This window comes from Lepidothrix coronata, unplaced genomic scaffold, assembly GCF_001604755.1.
Source record: "Lepidothrix coronata isolate B3197 unplaced genomic scaffold, Lepidothrix_coronata-1.0 Scaffold165, whole genome shotgun sequence".
In the NCBI taxonomy this organism is placed as follows: Eukaryota; Metazoa; Chordata; class Aves; order Passeriformes; family Pipridae; genus Lepidothrix; species Lepidothrix coronata.
Genome location: NW_016690345.1, coordinates 1,348,181 through 1,362,922, shown reverse-complemented (window position 1 = coordinate 1,362,922; position 14,742 = coordinate 1,348,181). Strand labels below are relative to the sequence as shown.

Here is a 14,742-nt window from a genome sequence, read left to right as displayed (position 1 = left end):
TTTGAATGGCATAATCTCCACTACATAAAAAATAACTGCCTTGATGTTTTACTTAAAACATGGATAGGAATAAGAGAAATAGAGCACTTTAAAATACCTCTGCAAAATTTATTGACTGCAAAGAGTAAAACCAACTTCAGATCAAAGGGAGGTTGTTTCTTACAGAGAAGCTATCTTAAATCAGTGGCAAAGGATCATATAATACTCTAATAAGTATGAATTTCTGATTTGAATTTTGGCACAGATGTTTAAACAGTGGTATAACACTGGAGTGATTGCTTCTGTAAGGAATAGCAAAAGTGATACAGCTTTTCATTAAGGAAAATGCCTACTATTTCTATATTTTAGCTGTTAAATGTTTTTAAAATCTAGTTTAAGTGTTCCAAAGTCATTGGGAGGATTTAAGAGGGACGTGCCAGGTTTGACTGCCCCTTAAAAGTGATTTAGGAAGGTTAATCTGTTGTCAACCAACTGTGTTCAATTGCTGTTGTCTAGGGGATGGTGATCTTAGAAGAATTCCCATTTCCAAAAGACATTCTGAAGAAGCAAATACAATTGACAGACCAAGAAGCTTTATTAAACGCCACAGGGAATTCGCAAGCTGCCGTTGAGAGACAGGATTCTTTGCCGGAGCATGACTTTGAAATGTCACCCAGCAGTCCTACTCTGCTCTTACGAAACATAGAAAAACAGGTAAAGTAAAACAGAATGGAACGGTCAGTGGAGCCAAATGATTGACTGCAGAAATAGGGCAGGTTCCATGGTGATGACTTCCAAAAGGGAAGATATTTTGCAGTCCTGAGAGGGGGTGCTGATGAATCGAAGGGCTTAAATAACTACATTGTACACCAGATTTACAAATTAGCCTTTTATTTCTGATGTGTCTGTGTCACCGCTTTGATTCCATTCAAGCGGCCACATAACAACTCCAAGAGCCATCCACAAACCTGCCTCTGCTTTGTAGTTAGGGTCAGTGCAGAGTTGCCACAGGTTGTTTCAGGAAATACTCACACAGCTGACAGTGGAGATACATTGCACTTGAAATAAAAAAAAAAAACCAGCAGAATGTGGTTGTTGATCTGCCTCCTCAGGCAGCACGGGAATCAGGTTCCAAGCTGAGGAATTCCAGGTACTTAACAGGCATAGCGGAGGCGTAGTAGTGAGGGGGGTTCTGCTTCGTTGTTTTTAAAAGCTTCCAAGGTTAATTCCAGGGAATATGATGTAGACTCCAGCAGGGTTTTCTTTTGCTTGAAAGTACATAAAGAACGTGATAGGATCACATTGCTGAAGGAGGTACAGGAAATTTGTTTTCAGAATGAATGTATGCAGTTTGTGTAAAGCAAAGATGACAAAGCCACTGTGGGGCATCAATATGTTGCTCTTCTGCTCCACATAAATTCCTTGTTATCCACGTGTTTTTTTCAATGGGATAAAAGTAGCTTTAGGTACTAGTGAATCTCTGTGCCAATTTTTCTTATTTGATAATCATACTTTCTTGCTCTTAAAATGCTTCCCCTGTTTGATAGATCTTATCCACCACAGGCAGGAGTGGGGAAGCAATGAAACAGGAAATTTATATGCTCAGTGCCAGCAATTGCATAAGGTAAACCAAAGAGCATTTTTAGAAAGTGGTAAATTGCCCCTTTTTAAGTGGTTGCTTGGGGAATTAAACACACTTTTCAGTAAGGCATTTGACAATTAAAGTCGTAGTGATGTGTTTCCTGGTCCCCAAGTAGCTACAAACTTGGTCCAAGAACTTTGATGATCTGAAAATTACTTGGAATTAAAGGTGTTTTTCATTTAACGCATGTCACAGATCACATCAGATTTTTTCCCTTTACACCACAGAAGGCTCTGGGGTTTGATTTCCTTTTTGACTACCAGTTCTGTAAATCAGCCTTAAATCTGAGGGTCTGAGTTTCTTCTTGTTCAGTATTGGGAGCAACAATGCTGTAGGCTGAAGTACATCCACAGATATTCCCACAGGATTCTTCAGTCTGTTGTTAAGATATTTCTGTGTTAAAAATAATTTTACTTGTGAACAAAAACAACCCTCGTATAGAATGGAAGTGACTGAGGCTGGAAATTTTTATTAATACTGTTTTCAAGTCCTTTTCAGAGCTTTCCAAGTTTTCTAAAAAACATGTATGTTTTTCCTTGTGTTTTGGAAGTCTGCCGTTGTTTTTGTGCTTTTATATGTCATAGAGACTTTTCTCCTTACAGATTGAATTTTGTTGAGATTTTTAAATCAATCTGCTAAATATTTTACTGGCATCTCGTTTGCTTTGTCCAGACCTTTTGTAATTGACTTGCTGTTTCTGTGCTTCAATATCCATCCCTGAGCATTTTATTCTGATGTGAAATTTTCACCCGATCGCATCATTTGAACGTGAACAGAAAATATGTGAGCTGTAATAAAATGGAAAAAAAGTTTTTCTTCCCCTTTCTGCAGAAATGTGAAATGTAAATGTAAAATGAAAATGTGAGGAAGGCTTACTGGGTAACCTTTAGCAATGCATGTTTTAAACATTCTTAGTTCTGAATGAAAATCCAACAAAGTAATGTAAAAGTTTTTTTAAAAAAGAAGTATGCAATTTCAGATACATTTAATTTCTGTTTAGTATGCAAAACACAGTTTCCTCTAAGAAAACTATGTTTTTTGTCTGCCTTTAAGGTCTGACTTCTGAAACAAAAACATCATTGCGAAATGTTATCTGGTGTCAGTCCACAATTCATTGCTTTGCAAGCAGTAGCTCTTAGTCTTAACAAGTTGGCTGCATTTGTTTTGGGGCAGTTCTGAAAGTCCGGGTCTTGATGTTTTTGGGGGTCTTCTTGTTGCTATTTTTGAGGATACCAGAATATTTTATTCATTTTATCTGTGGTTATAATAGTCCTTCTGTAGTTACACTCCCTTTGTAAAAACACCTTTGTCAAAGTACAGTGAGCAATGAAGAGGATTCTTTTAAGAAGAAAAATACTTTGAGTGAACAAAATGTACAATGAATAGACAGTTGACCTTGTTTCCCCCCTGGTGAAATGCTTGTCAAATGGCCAGTTACCAGCTCTGGCTGCAGCTGTTGTAACATCAGCTGTGCAGTGTTCTGGTTTCTTTTTCCCTTTAAAAAACCTTTGGTTTCAGTAGTAAGATTGCTAATGTGTTTTGTGTGCTACTTACTCAAATGTATAAACAATGTCTTTGGCAGGTTGTCAGGGTTACGTTGGTGTTTTCCTGGTTTTTCTGGTGTAGTTGAACATAATAATTGTGAAAGAAAAACCATGCAACAGTTGATTATTCACAAGAAGAAACTAAATGTGATTATTCCATGATGTATATGACTGGAATCCTGTGCAGGAAATCAACAAAACCCCAGGGCCTTTGAGCTGTTGAGTCTGGATAAAAGTCTGACTACATTTTTTTTTTTTAATTTTTATTTCCAGAGTGCACAACTGAGTGAAATCATCAGCAGCCTAATCGCTCCACTCAATCTGTCTCCAGCTTCTTCATCTCTTTCCTCCAAGATCTGCAGGCACAGACAGCTGGTCAATGGCATCTCCTTCAGGTAGGTGACAGTGTAATTCTCCTTTTTTTTTTGAGAATAACCTTTGTTAAAGTTATGTAGATGGAACTAAAAATCATTACAGTATTAAATCAGGAAAAGAGAGCTGCTTTCTGTAAGCTTCAAGAGAAGTCAAGTCTTGTTTATAAGTTTGAAAGTAGTAGGTTTTTGTGTTGTTCTTTGAGACATCATAAAAGTATGCAGCCACTGTAACTGCAGCCACTGGGAAGATGAATGTATTTGTGAAGTAATGAAAGAGTACAGCAACACACTGCTTGTGATTGAGACTTAATGCCTTCTGTCATAGCGAGTACAGCTTTATTTCTGGAAAAGTGACAAACTAGATTGGGAGAGTACATAAGCAATGTCTCCTGTGTCCCAGCATGGGTCAGTGTCAGGGTGGCAAGTGCCATTAATTTTAAGCACATCAGTCTTCAATAGAAGGCCAAATTTGTCTTTGCCACCTACATTTTCAGGAATCTGGAGATACTATTTCCCATTTGAGGTCTTTTGTTCTGAATGGACATACCTTCCAGGATGACTGTAGCTTGAAATTAATATTGTAGAAGAATGTTTCTCAGTAGTAGTCCATCTTTTACTCAAAGTAATTCCATCCTTTATTCAGAGATTGTAAGTACAGTACAGGCTGTAATAAGTATTAGTCTCAAAACAGCTTTAAGGTGATTGACTACAGTTCTATCTTACAAAAGACTTGGGTACGCTGGATATTTTTCCTGATACTGGTAATGTGATTTTTGAGGATGGAGGGGTTGCTGGTATTCACAGGTCTTAATTAAGATCAGGTGGATGAAGAAACTGTTCCCAGCTCGAGCTGTGGTGTTTATGGCAGTGTGCAGCACAATGTAATTCCCTGGCTCCCGGCTCCAAGGAGAGCTGGCCACACCGTCTGTGTCAGCAGCTTTGCTGCAGAGGCTGTAGCCTCCCACAAAGGGATTATAATGAGCAGCTTGGATGGGCACCTTCTTTAGCTGCCGTCTGTTCCACAGCAATTTTGTGACTCTGCCCTAAATATAAGGATGAAGGGGGTCCTGTCGTGTAATATCCATGCTCCTGATGTATCAGTTGTTTACAGATAATGTGGAGGAAAATCAAAAGATTCCTCAGAGTTTTGAAGTAAAAATAGCCCTGAAATAGGAGTTCCTAATAGAGATGAGTATGTGAAAGAAGAGAGTAATTTAGTCTGTGTCTTCAATCTGTGACTTTTTCATGAGACAGCTGAGGAATAGTTCCTTTTAAAAATGTTTCTAGAAGCCTATGAAGTTGACTTCTTGATGAGAGACTCTAATGATGTCACTTCAAACCAATTCTCTTCTGATTTATTAGGCACTGTCCAAAATCAGTCTTCTTTCCATTTCATAAGTAACAGTTGTTTGCTCATGGACCACTCTCTCTAAGGCTGGTTGTTTTCTACTCATGACCTATAAAAAGCCCAGAGAATGTTAGGACTTGGAAGATTTTCTCAGTGCTGTAGCTCTGAACTGGAATTTGACGAGTTAGCTGTTGGAAGGGGATCTGAGAGACTTGAGAGCTTTCTAGATGAGCTAAATGGGTAATTTTAACTTTTCAATGCCTATGAAGTGTTTAGAAATCTGCAAATAAATACTGTTCATTAAAGATGGTAATTAAACATGATACAGGGTGGTTATCATGAGAATCTTGCAGGGAAATTCGCTCCCTCCTACTTCTTGGGGGTTTTTTGAATGTGTTTCAAATTTTTTGAGGTATTTTGTTGTAGTAGCTTTATGTTCAATCAATGGAGACAATTAAAAGCTGCAGTTAACTTAATTCTTGGCTGCATCTCCCTTTGCTTTTTTTAGAGCTCACTCTCACTGTATTCAGTACTTCAGAAAGTAGGAATCAAAATCAAATGGAAAGGGTTGGTTTTTTTTTTTATTTTGAGGGGGGAAAGAATGGATGAAAGCGATTTTTATTGAAGTAAATTCTTGAAATTAGTTGTAGGCTGTTGATGTGAAAAACACAGTAGTGCATGTTTCAGGTAGGTCTAAGCATGAAGTTCTTTGGGGTTGGTAATCAGGGGGTTTGGACTGTTCCCAGCGGAAGTGGAGGTGCATGAACATTTCCTGGTTGACTGAATGTGGGTAACCTTGAATTGCCATTGGTCAATGTTTAATTACATCAGTGCCTTCATTTCTCTATGTAGCTTTTCTTTGCTCAATTGAATCTAAGTGCCAACATTAGCCAGATGCATTGCATGGAGGTAGATGCTCATAGAAGCAGTTTCCTAAGCTAGTGATAGCTGCTTTGTTATGAGGGGAGAGGAAGGAAAAAGTTCATTACTTCAGTGCAAACAGTGCCTGTCTGGTGTCTCTGTGTTCAGGCGTGCACCTGGAAGTAAGGTCAAGAGCCAGAAAGGCCAACATGTGAGCTCTGAAGGGAGTGTTCCCAGAAATGTCATGACTTTCTCAGTTGGCAGTGCTCTACTGTAGAATCACATTTTGAAAACCACCAAAACTAAGATCAAACTAAATGGGCAACTCAAACCTTGATTGGGAAGCCTGTTTACACAGGTGACAGGAAAACCACACTGCTCTTTACTGGAGCTCCAGGCCATGGAGCTGAGATCTCTGCTCTGAAAATGGAGCTGTGCATTGCTGCAAGGCACAGGAGCGTTTGTAGAGCAGTTGGCAGAGACTGCAGAGACTTGGGCAGACCACCAGAAAAAAGACAGGAATCACAGAAGTTGAGGAGCCAGACTGAGGAGCTTTTTGTTCTAATTTACCTGTCCAAGTTGTCTCTCATGTGGAAGTCTAGAAGTTGGGCTTGGGACCATCTGACTACAAGGTGGATAATTAAAAAATGGTTTTGAGAATTCAGAGAAAGTATTTTAAGAAATCTATTGCATGGGCTGTAAACCTTGTATTTCTTAAGCTGTAAAAATGCAGTGTTAACATTAAGAATGTCACACTTCAGTATTTTGCTCTTTTTCTTGGCACTTACTGATACCTTCCTTTAAATACTTTGTACCATTCCTCTGTTAATTAGCACATTTTTTTCATGAGTCTGTGTTGCTTATTAGATTGTTCTGATGTGTCAGAAGGACAGCTCAAATTCAAGCCCATAAAGCCTTGTTGCCACACCAGCACAGCACGGGATGGTGCTTAATCACATTTCCATAATAAGCCCTTCTGTTTAATAAAAATGTACTGTTAGAAGAATACCATTTGTCAAAAAAGATGTGTAAGTGGCCTTGTAATTAATTACTTTTCATGTTTTGTTGTGTTACAGTTCTACTAATAAAACTGTGACTTGTCATAAGACAAAATAATAATTTGTGCAGATAGATGACCTGTCATGAACCAAGGCCAAAATATCTTTTATACTTGCACTGCTCGGGCAGTTTAGAGTTGTTATCAAATTTCTAAGTTTTGTAACAATAAATGCACACTTGAGTGCTTTTTGCAGCAAGCCTTCAACTTTGCAGGCAGGTGTTCCTACAGCAACACAATGAATTCAGGAATACCTATAACAGGGAAGTCCAGTCTTCCCCTACCCAACTGGGGGAGTGTTTTGAATTCTTGCCTTGTGGAACAGTTATGTGTTTTGGTGAGCAGACTGGCTGTAGATTGGTGAGAGTGGTCTGAGGTTGTTCCTCATATCAGTGAAAGGTTTTCTATTGCTCTTGGCCACGTCTTTGCACTTGACTTTGACTCCACACAGAGCGTGTAGAGTTCCTGATTTTGATACAAGTGCTTTACAGTGAGTTTCAACCCCTATGCTGAATGGTCACTGGTTTGTAAAGCTTTGCTTAGGTTTCAGTTCTTGACCAAAACTAAAAAATCTTGAAAGTATTAGGGCAGGACTCTAGGTCTCCTGTCTTGAGTGGAATGTCAGTTTGAAGGGAAATATTAATTGTAACTTAAAACTCATAGATGTTAAAAGTGTTAGAGAGTTCTTGAATTTGGAAAAACCAAACCCCACTATATGCTTGAGGGCTTCATTTTGACATTTGTTTCCACGAGCAGAAAGGTGAACAAGAAAAATAAACTTCCTTTCCTGACCATAGAATTCATCAACAAGCAAAGCACATACACTGTTTCATGAAACACTGTGCTAAAACATTTTAGTGCTTATAAAATTTCTTAGAATTAGATAGCTAATGCTAATCAGTGTGTGAAGTCTTGGCCTCTGCATGTGGAACATATTTAACTTTTTGTATTTCTTCCCCCCATTAATCATGAAATTGCAGAGCTTCAGACAACAGAGAGGTATCCTCTTCGAGCAGCTGGTTGCTGGATCATCAGCACATCAAGAAAAGACTAAGATCTGTCTCTGTAACTAATGTGAGCACATCTGCCCGTACAAGGCCGCTTCATAGTTTCCAGAAGAGGAAACTCTACAGAATGCACAGTGCCTGTCACTGGAATCAGCAGGTAGGCCTCTCTCTGTAGGAGGGAAAACCAGAGTCCAGCTGCTGGAGTCTGCATGTGTCTTGTCTGGTATGCCAGAAGAATAAGTGCACGCTGTGCTGGTTATTTGTTGTGTCCAGGGGCCGTATAGTGTGTGAGGCAGGAGTAACTGGGTGTGTCAGCAGGAGCTCAGAGTTAATGAGCTGAACGTAAAAATTAAAGATCACTCAGAGTTCTGTTTATCAGATAAGTTTGTTGTATGGCTATCTTTAAAGCTCTTGTACAGTCTAGGAGACAGCTCGAGAGGTTCCCTGGGAGGCCTGACTGCTGAGGAGACATGCTACAGTGTAAATCAGCTGCCCACTTGTTTTCAGAATATTTGTTTTAGCTACGAGAAAGTTTACACAGCTGGTGGCACATTATTTTCTAGGAAATTGAATTGCAATATCTTAATCTTGTTTCTGTTTTTGCTGTTTCTGATTAGTCATATTGCCTTTTTCATGACACACTAAAAAAAAAAATGCTTTAAAACTCTTAAAATTTTCGGCATTACAGAGGAATTAATATTTTAAAATGGAGAAAGCCAAACTGTTTGTTGTGCAGGACAAGGCTATCTGTTTGCATCTGATATTAATAGCATATTTCTGGTAAGAATACATAATGAGTTTAGCTGTGGTGCTTAAAGCAACGCTCTAATTTGGGAGCAGAGACAGTACGAACTCATTCTTTAGAGCAGTACTAATCCCAAATGGTTTTAATTTCTTGGTTTTACTTTGCCTTTTAAAAGTGTGTTACATCTCCATGTCTCCTCGACTAACTGCCTAGGATTTACTAAGTGTGCCAGTGGTCTGGGGAGAAATTTCCCTTGCAAGGATGTTTTGTGCTGATTCAGCATTCTCTGCAAAACTGCAGACGTGTCCTAGTTTTAGCAAGATATTTTATTGAAAAACTGTCCCATTTCTTATTAGCTTGAGTTCCCACCTTCCTGGCAGTGGGGCTTAATGCCTTGGCAGCTTGCCCTGGAGGTTTTGGTAGGGGAGTTGGGGGTAGACTTGAGAGCTCTACCTCCTCCTAGATACCTAAGCTTTTCATCTTCCTTGTATTAAACAAGGAGTCTGTGGCTGACTTGGACTTTATTGTTTCCCATTCAATCCAATCCGTGTCCTGTTACAGATATTGGAGACCTCATGCCTGAGTGATGCCTCCAATTCCAGAAGTGCTTCTGGCAGCTATGGAGATGGATCCTTAGCCAGGGACTCCAGGACTTTCCCTTCCTTCTACTTAAACATGAGGAGTTTTCGCTCTAGATGCAGTTTCTAAACTATCAGTTCTTCTAAACTGTTTTAAACTATCAGCTCTTCTGGAAGCATGTGTCTTTCAGGCTCATGTATTTCATATTTCTACAAGCACTGCCTATGTCTCTGTGTTTTGAGAACTGGGCCAGTGTTAGTGCAGCTCAGAGAATAGCAGTGGAGCCTTGTGATCAGAAACTTCATTTCTGCAGCCCGGCATCAGGAGTTCAAGGCAGAGTTTACATTTTTACCTCCAACCAAGCCATAGAGCTGAGCTGCTCTGCATGCTCAGTAGTTTACCTTGACTTATAGACTAAAAAGATATATTTGCAATTTACCTTTGATTGTAGAATGCAAGCAAACAGTGCATTTTCAGGTTACTATTTAAGACTTCAAATATTGGAAGCAACTGTGTGTCTGCTCCATGCTCTTGACATCTCTGGCCATATACCAACCCAGCTCCAGTGTCTCTGAACCAAAAGTGCAGAGATGTCCCAAAGACAGTGTGGTAAAACACCCCTGTAGGGAATGCTCTTTGTGCTTACTGCAGCTCTCAGCTCAAACCCCTGTATTTAGACTCTGCTTTTCAATGTCCTTTCCATGGGGAAGTTAACCAAGGGGCAATGTGGAGAACTCCCCCACAGGCTATAGATAGATGTGCTCCGATTCCTAGAGGAAATAAGAGGTGGTGGCAGCAATCAAACTGTTAGCTTCAGTCTTCATGCCAGTGCCAAACTCATTTCAAGTTTTCAAAATTAAGGTAAAGCAGTGAACAAAGCCTCTTAGACAGTTTTGGTTAAAAACAGAGGATCAGAGATTCTGCTGGGGACGTAAGTGATAAAATTAGACTGGACGTTTCCAGCCCATTCTGACAATCAAATCTAAATGGGTTTCGGGGCTTTGAATTACGAGCCATCAGCAGTGTATTGTTTCATTCAATAAATCTTAGCTAACAGGGCCTGTCACTTTGTTAGTCCTGCACTTGCTACACTTGGTTTCCTAGCTGTTGTTGAGATTGCTCCGCCTGTAATGGAAGAGCACTGGCTATCAGCCCAGGCTGGCTGCTGGATTAGGCAGATGTCCAAGGGTAAAATGGGGAATGGCTTCTGGGATTGATACCTGGTTTTCTCTAAAAATGCATTTATATTCCTAGTAGTAATCTAGCAAATTTCCTCTGGTCTTTCATGGAAAAAAGGATTTACTTCTTAGCAGCATGAAAAATAGTTTGATTTTTAACATAACTTTAGTGTGTCATCTCTAGCAAGTGCCTCTCCTGTATTTCCTCAAGTTTTACATATTTATATAACCCCTGATACCACAATTGGTAGGCAACCCCATTTCTTTAAGGTCAATGGCCTGAAAGCAAGCTGGAGCTATGGAAGGCTTGCTGCCACCTCCCTGCAGCAGATGTGGAGTTGACAGAGACCAGATTGCCAAAGTCAGAGGAGAAAACTGAATCTTCTGAAATTTGCAGCTCCAGCTTCTTCATGGTGCCTGGTTCAAAAACCAGCAAGCAGCGCCTGGCAGTCCTGAGGGGCAGTGCTGCTGTGCAGAGTAATTTGAGAAAGACAGTGACTAAAGAATTCTGACCAGAGAATCACAGCAAAATGCAGACTTCCCATGTGTGGGAGATTAAAAAATGTTGGGATAGCTTTGAGGAACTTGGGTCTGGGGGGTTTTTTGTGATATCTGGTTGTACTCTCTGTGCATCTAAATGGCTTTCAGTGTGTTGTCCCTCACATCTCTTCAGATTCATTTGAGAAGCTCATTCTCTCCCCTCACCCCTCAATATCCATGATAGGAAAAGCAAAGTATGAAACTGTGAACTGCTATCCCATCTGTCAGTTCATAAGGTCACTGGGAAGACAGCCACATTTTTTGTCTTATCTACTGCCATGCCACATACATTTACAATGAGTATGTAGTGACCTATTAGCCTCCTAGTGCCTGTTGAGAGATGCCCTATATTGTCCTCTACTTAGTTGTGTTTCTTTTCTGAAGAGGGCTACACCTGCTCTGCTTACCCAGGGTGGTATCTGAAAGAAAATATAGAATGCTATGAAACTCTAGACGACCTTCCAGACTGACAAGATAGACTGCAAATAAATTAAAACAGGATGCAGGGTGTTTGGTTTATCTGTCACCATCTGATATCCTCAGGAACTTGAAACATCCTTCGGGGCCAAATCTACTTGTCCCCTAATTCAGATTTACTTAAGTACCACAGATGATCTGTTTTCTATCTTTCTTCCCTATCTAAATAGCTTGGTAAGAGCTTAGGCCATTTCTCAGTTGTGAGTCAGTGCACAAGCCACCCAGAATAATCCACATGCACAACAAAAAAATCCATGAAAACCTTATAAATGAAGTTAAAAGACAACAGAGCAATGAGATCTGAGTACTGTCAACTTTGGGCCTGTCCATTTCTTTGCAGGGTTGTAGAGCACAGTGGGTTTTTTTTTAATCTGAAAATTCTCATTGTATTTGTATCTCCACCTGCTGGAGGAAGACTTGATTGTGTGGGCTGAGGCACATGGAGAAAAACAGAATTCAAATTTGCAAAGATGCCAGCACCCTGAAAGTTGGGAATTGAGATGCAAAAACGTATGTTTTGGATACCACAAGAAAACAGGTGATATAATGTTGCCAGCTCTTGCAGTTGCATATTCCCACATTTTTTTCTCCACAGTCTCAAACGGGAGTTAAGTGAGAGCAGAAGAATATCTGCTTTTGTTTAGTGATTTGGAAAGAAAAAAAGTCATTGCTTCTTCAGAAGGCTCCAAAACAGACAGGAGAAAAATATTGAAATTCTAGGGTATGTGTTTCTTATTTTAATCTAATTCTTATGCTGGTTCTATGATTTTTGTGTCCAGCAGCATTCCCAGTGCATGCTTGGGGCCAGTGAGGCTTTCTGTACATGCCACTTGATAAATACATATGGGTCTTTTCCCATTATTAATTTTCAGTTTTTAGGGAAGAGTATGTGTGTATGTATATATATACACACATACTATTATAATTTGTATTCTATCCAGCATGCAGAGCCTTTATCTTACTTTAACAGTGGAAACTACTTTAACACTGGAAGCTATAAAATAGGTTAAAAGTCACTGAAACCTGAGTGGGAAAAGAAGTTCTCCTGTGCATTCAGGTATTCTGAATGTGTGACAAGACTTTAGTGTAGTGGGCAGGAAGGGCACCTCTAGTTTTGTGATACTGGCAGTGGAACTAGATCCATCCTTTGTGAGGTTTGTGGCAGACCAGTCAGCCTGTGAATTCTTTTTTTTCAGAATGAAAAACCTGTGTGCTTTCCACAGTCCTACACCTCTAGCTTATTATGACAGTTCTGTAATGTTTTACTGATCACATCAACTCTTAATTTCTGTGTGGCATTTTTGAGAAGATATCCCTGTGGATTAACATGTCTTTCCTTCTTTTAGTTAAACTGATCAAAGATTAAGCATTAGCCTTGATTTTTCAATTGATTTGCTAGTTGAACTAAAGGTCTTTGTTTCGGGATGCAGAGGACAGCGTGCACTTCCTACAAAGCAGGTGAAAGTCTCCCATTGGCTTGTAGCAGGATTAAAGAAGCTAAACTCCATGTATATTTAGGAGAGGTGGGTGGTCTCTGAGAATGGTAGAAGCTATAAGTCCTTTTAGGACACTGTCCAAAAATCTGAATTTGAGGCAAGCTGGATGCTGAGTAAGTTGTCATTAGTGTTTTATGGAAAGAGACTTCTCCACCTGGAAAAACTGGTTTCTGCCATAGGATCTGCCACTTTATCCTTATTGACAGCTTCAGAGGGACCAGAGGTAGATGAATTCATTTACATCTCAGGGCAGCTTGCTTCCCTGTACCTAACCTGCACGGGAAAGGTCTGTCCATCTGACATCTGTAGAAACTTCATCTGAAAGGGAGAGTCTGTTGTACGGTGTGCATGTGTCAGCACCATCTGTTGTGCACCTTCCCATGTAAGGGTGTCTTAGATGCTTTGCCCACCTTCTCTCCCATTACATGTTGATAAGAGAGAAGGTCTTTGAGGCTTTCAAATTAACCTTTCACTGCCCATGTGTTGTGTGTTGCCCCAAAGCACTCTGCAGTGAAGTCCTGCACGTTTATCTTGTGATTAAAAGAGGTTTCATGGAACTCTTATGTTCTGCCAGAGGGTCATAGCTCTGCTCAGAGCAGGTTGTTGAGTGCAGAAGACAAAGGCAATGGAGCAGTGGGCTGGCCTTTAAGGGAGATGCTGAAGCACTGAAGCAGAGAGGTAATAGGATTAAAACTTGGTGTGTCTGATATTTAAAATGAGTCATGACCCATACACACAGTGGTTCTCTTGAATCCCATAATTAAATCTCTGCAGTTTAGCTGGCTACCCATTTAAAGAACAGTTTTTGATATTGAGGGGGATAGCTCTTCTTTGATGTTGCTGAAAAGTTCTGAGGGTGTGTTTGTAGGTAGAATAAATGCATTTTCCTTGCCTTTCTGGGCTTAATAAGAATAATCAGGAGCAGACATGACAGGTATTCAGCAGGGTGTATTTGTGCAAACTTAATTAACTTACTGGATTCATACACAGTAGCATAATTGAACTGTGTCTGTGTACTGTTACATTTAGGCATGTCTCCAGAAATGGTAGGAGTTTTAGTGATCCGTAGCTGAAACCATAAAATGAGTATTCACTTCAGAATTTTATAAGGGAGCACAAAATATATTTCTTTTCAATTATGGCACACTTCATAGACTCACACTTTTTTCTCTGCAGAAGTTTGGGTGGCCAGTAGTGTTCAGCTTTCTGACCCTTCTGTAACAGAGTCATGAGCCAGTTGTGCTTTGTCTAGTGCATCACTTTATCACAAAGAAGTGCGAGAATTGTTTTGAATATCAAAATTATTTGCTTACTGTATTTTCTGTAACTCAGTAAAACAGCACTATGAGGGAAAAAAATCCAAGTTTAGAATTCATAATATTCTAGAAAATTAGATTCTGTTGATTGACACCATTCCTTATGAAGTTTAAACCAGAATGCTCTTTTAGTTGAATATTTAAAGCTTGCACACTCCTGATTTCCTCTTAAATACAATATGTTTTCCTTAATAGAATTAATTTAATGTAATATTATGATTCATATCTGCTTGAGCTCAGGAAGCATGAGATTTTGTATTTCTGTAGTGAAGAAAAATGCTCCAGGAGATGTACAAGGTATAGTAGAGCAGCAGAAAAATTGATAAGAGTTTAGTAATCTTGCTTTCTGAAGAGTTGACATTGTGGTCAGGCTTGCTACAGGGGCCTGTCTTGTAAAAGCTGTGTGCCATGGTCTTCCTGAAACCCCTTGTCATTGCTGTTGATGCATGGATGTATTTATGGGCTTGTTTTCAGTTGGGGTGTGGTGGATTTTTTTGTCGTGTTAAAGAATTGATAATTTACTGCTGTAAAAGGCAGCTCGGTTGTAGACTGTGTTCTACTCGGAATTGGAAGCAGGGAGAGTTTAGCTTTCCAGTAAA

The 14,742-nt window shown here is 39.7% G+C and overlaps 1 protein-coding gene across 7 annotated transcripts in view; it reads left to right on the top strand.

The window, feature by feature from the left end:
- Positions 1-14,742, top strand: part of KANSL1L (KAT8 regulatory NSL complex subunit 1 like) — a 58,669-nt gene that overhangs the window by 24,290 nt on the left and 19,637 nt on the right. For all 7 annotated transcript variants that reach the window (XM_017829522.1, XM_017829523.1, XM_017829519.1 and 4 more), the window contains 3 exons: positions 496-693; positions 3,439-3,560; positions 7,786-7,969. In XM_017829522.1, coding sequence (XP_017685011.1) covers positions 496-693; positions 3,439-3,560; positions 7,786-7,969 — 504 coding nt within the window. The remainder of the gene's footprint in view (positions 1-495; positions 694-3,438; positions 3,561-7,785; positions 7,970-14,742) is intronic.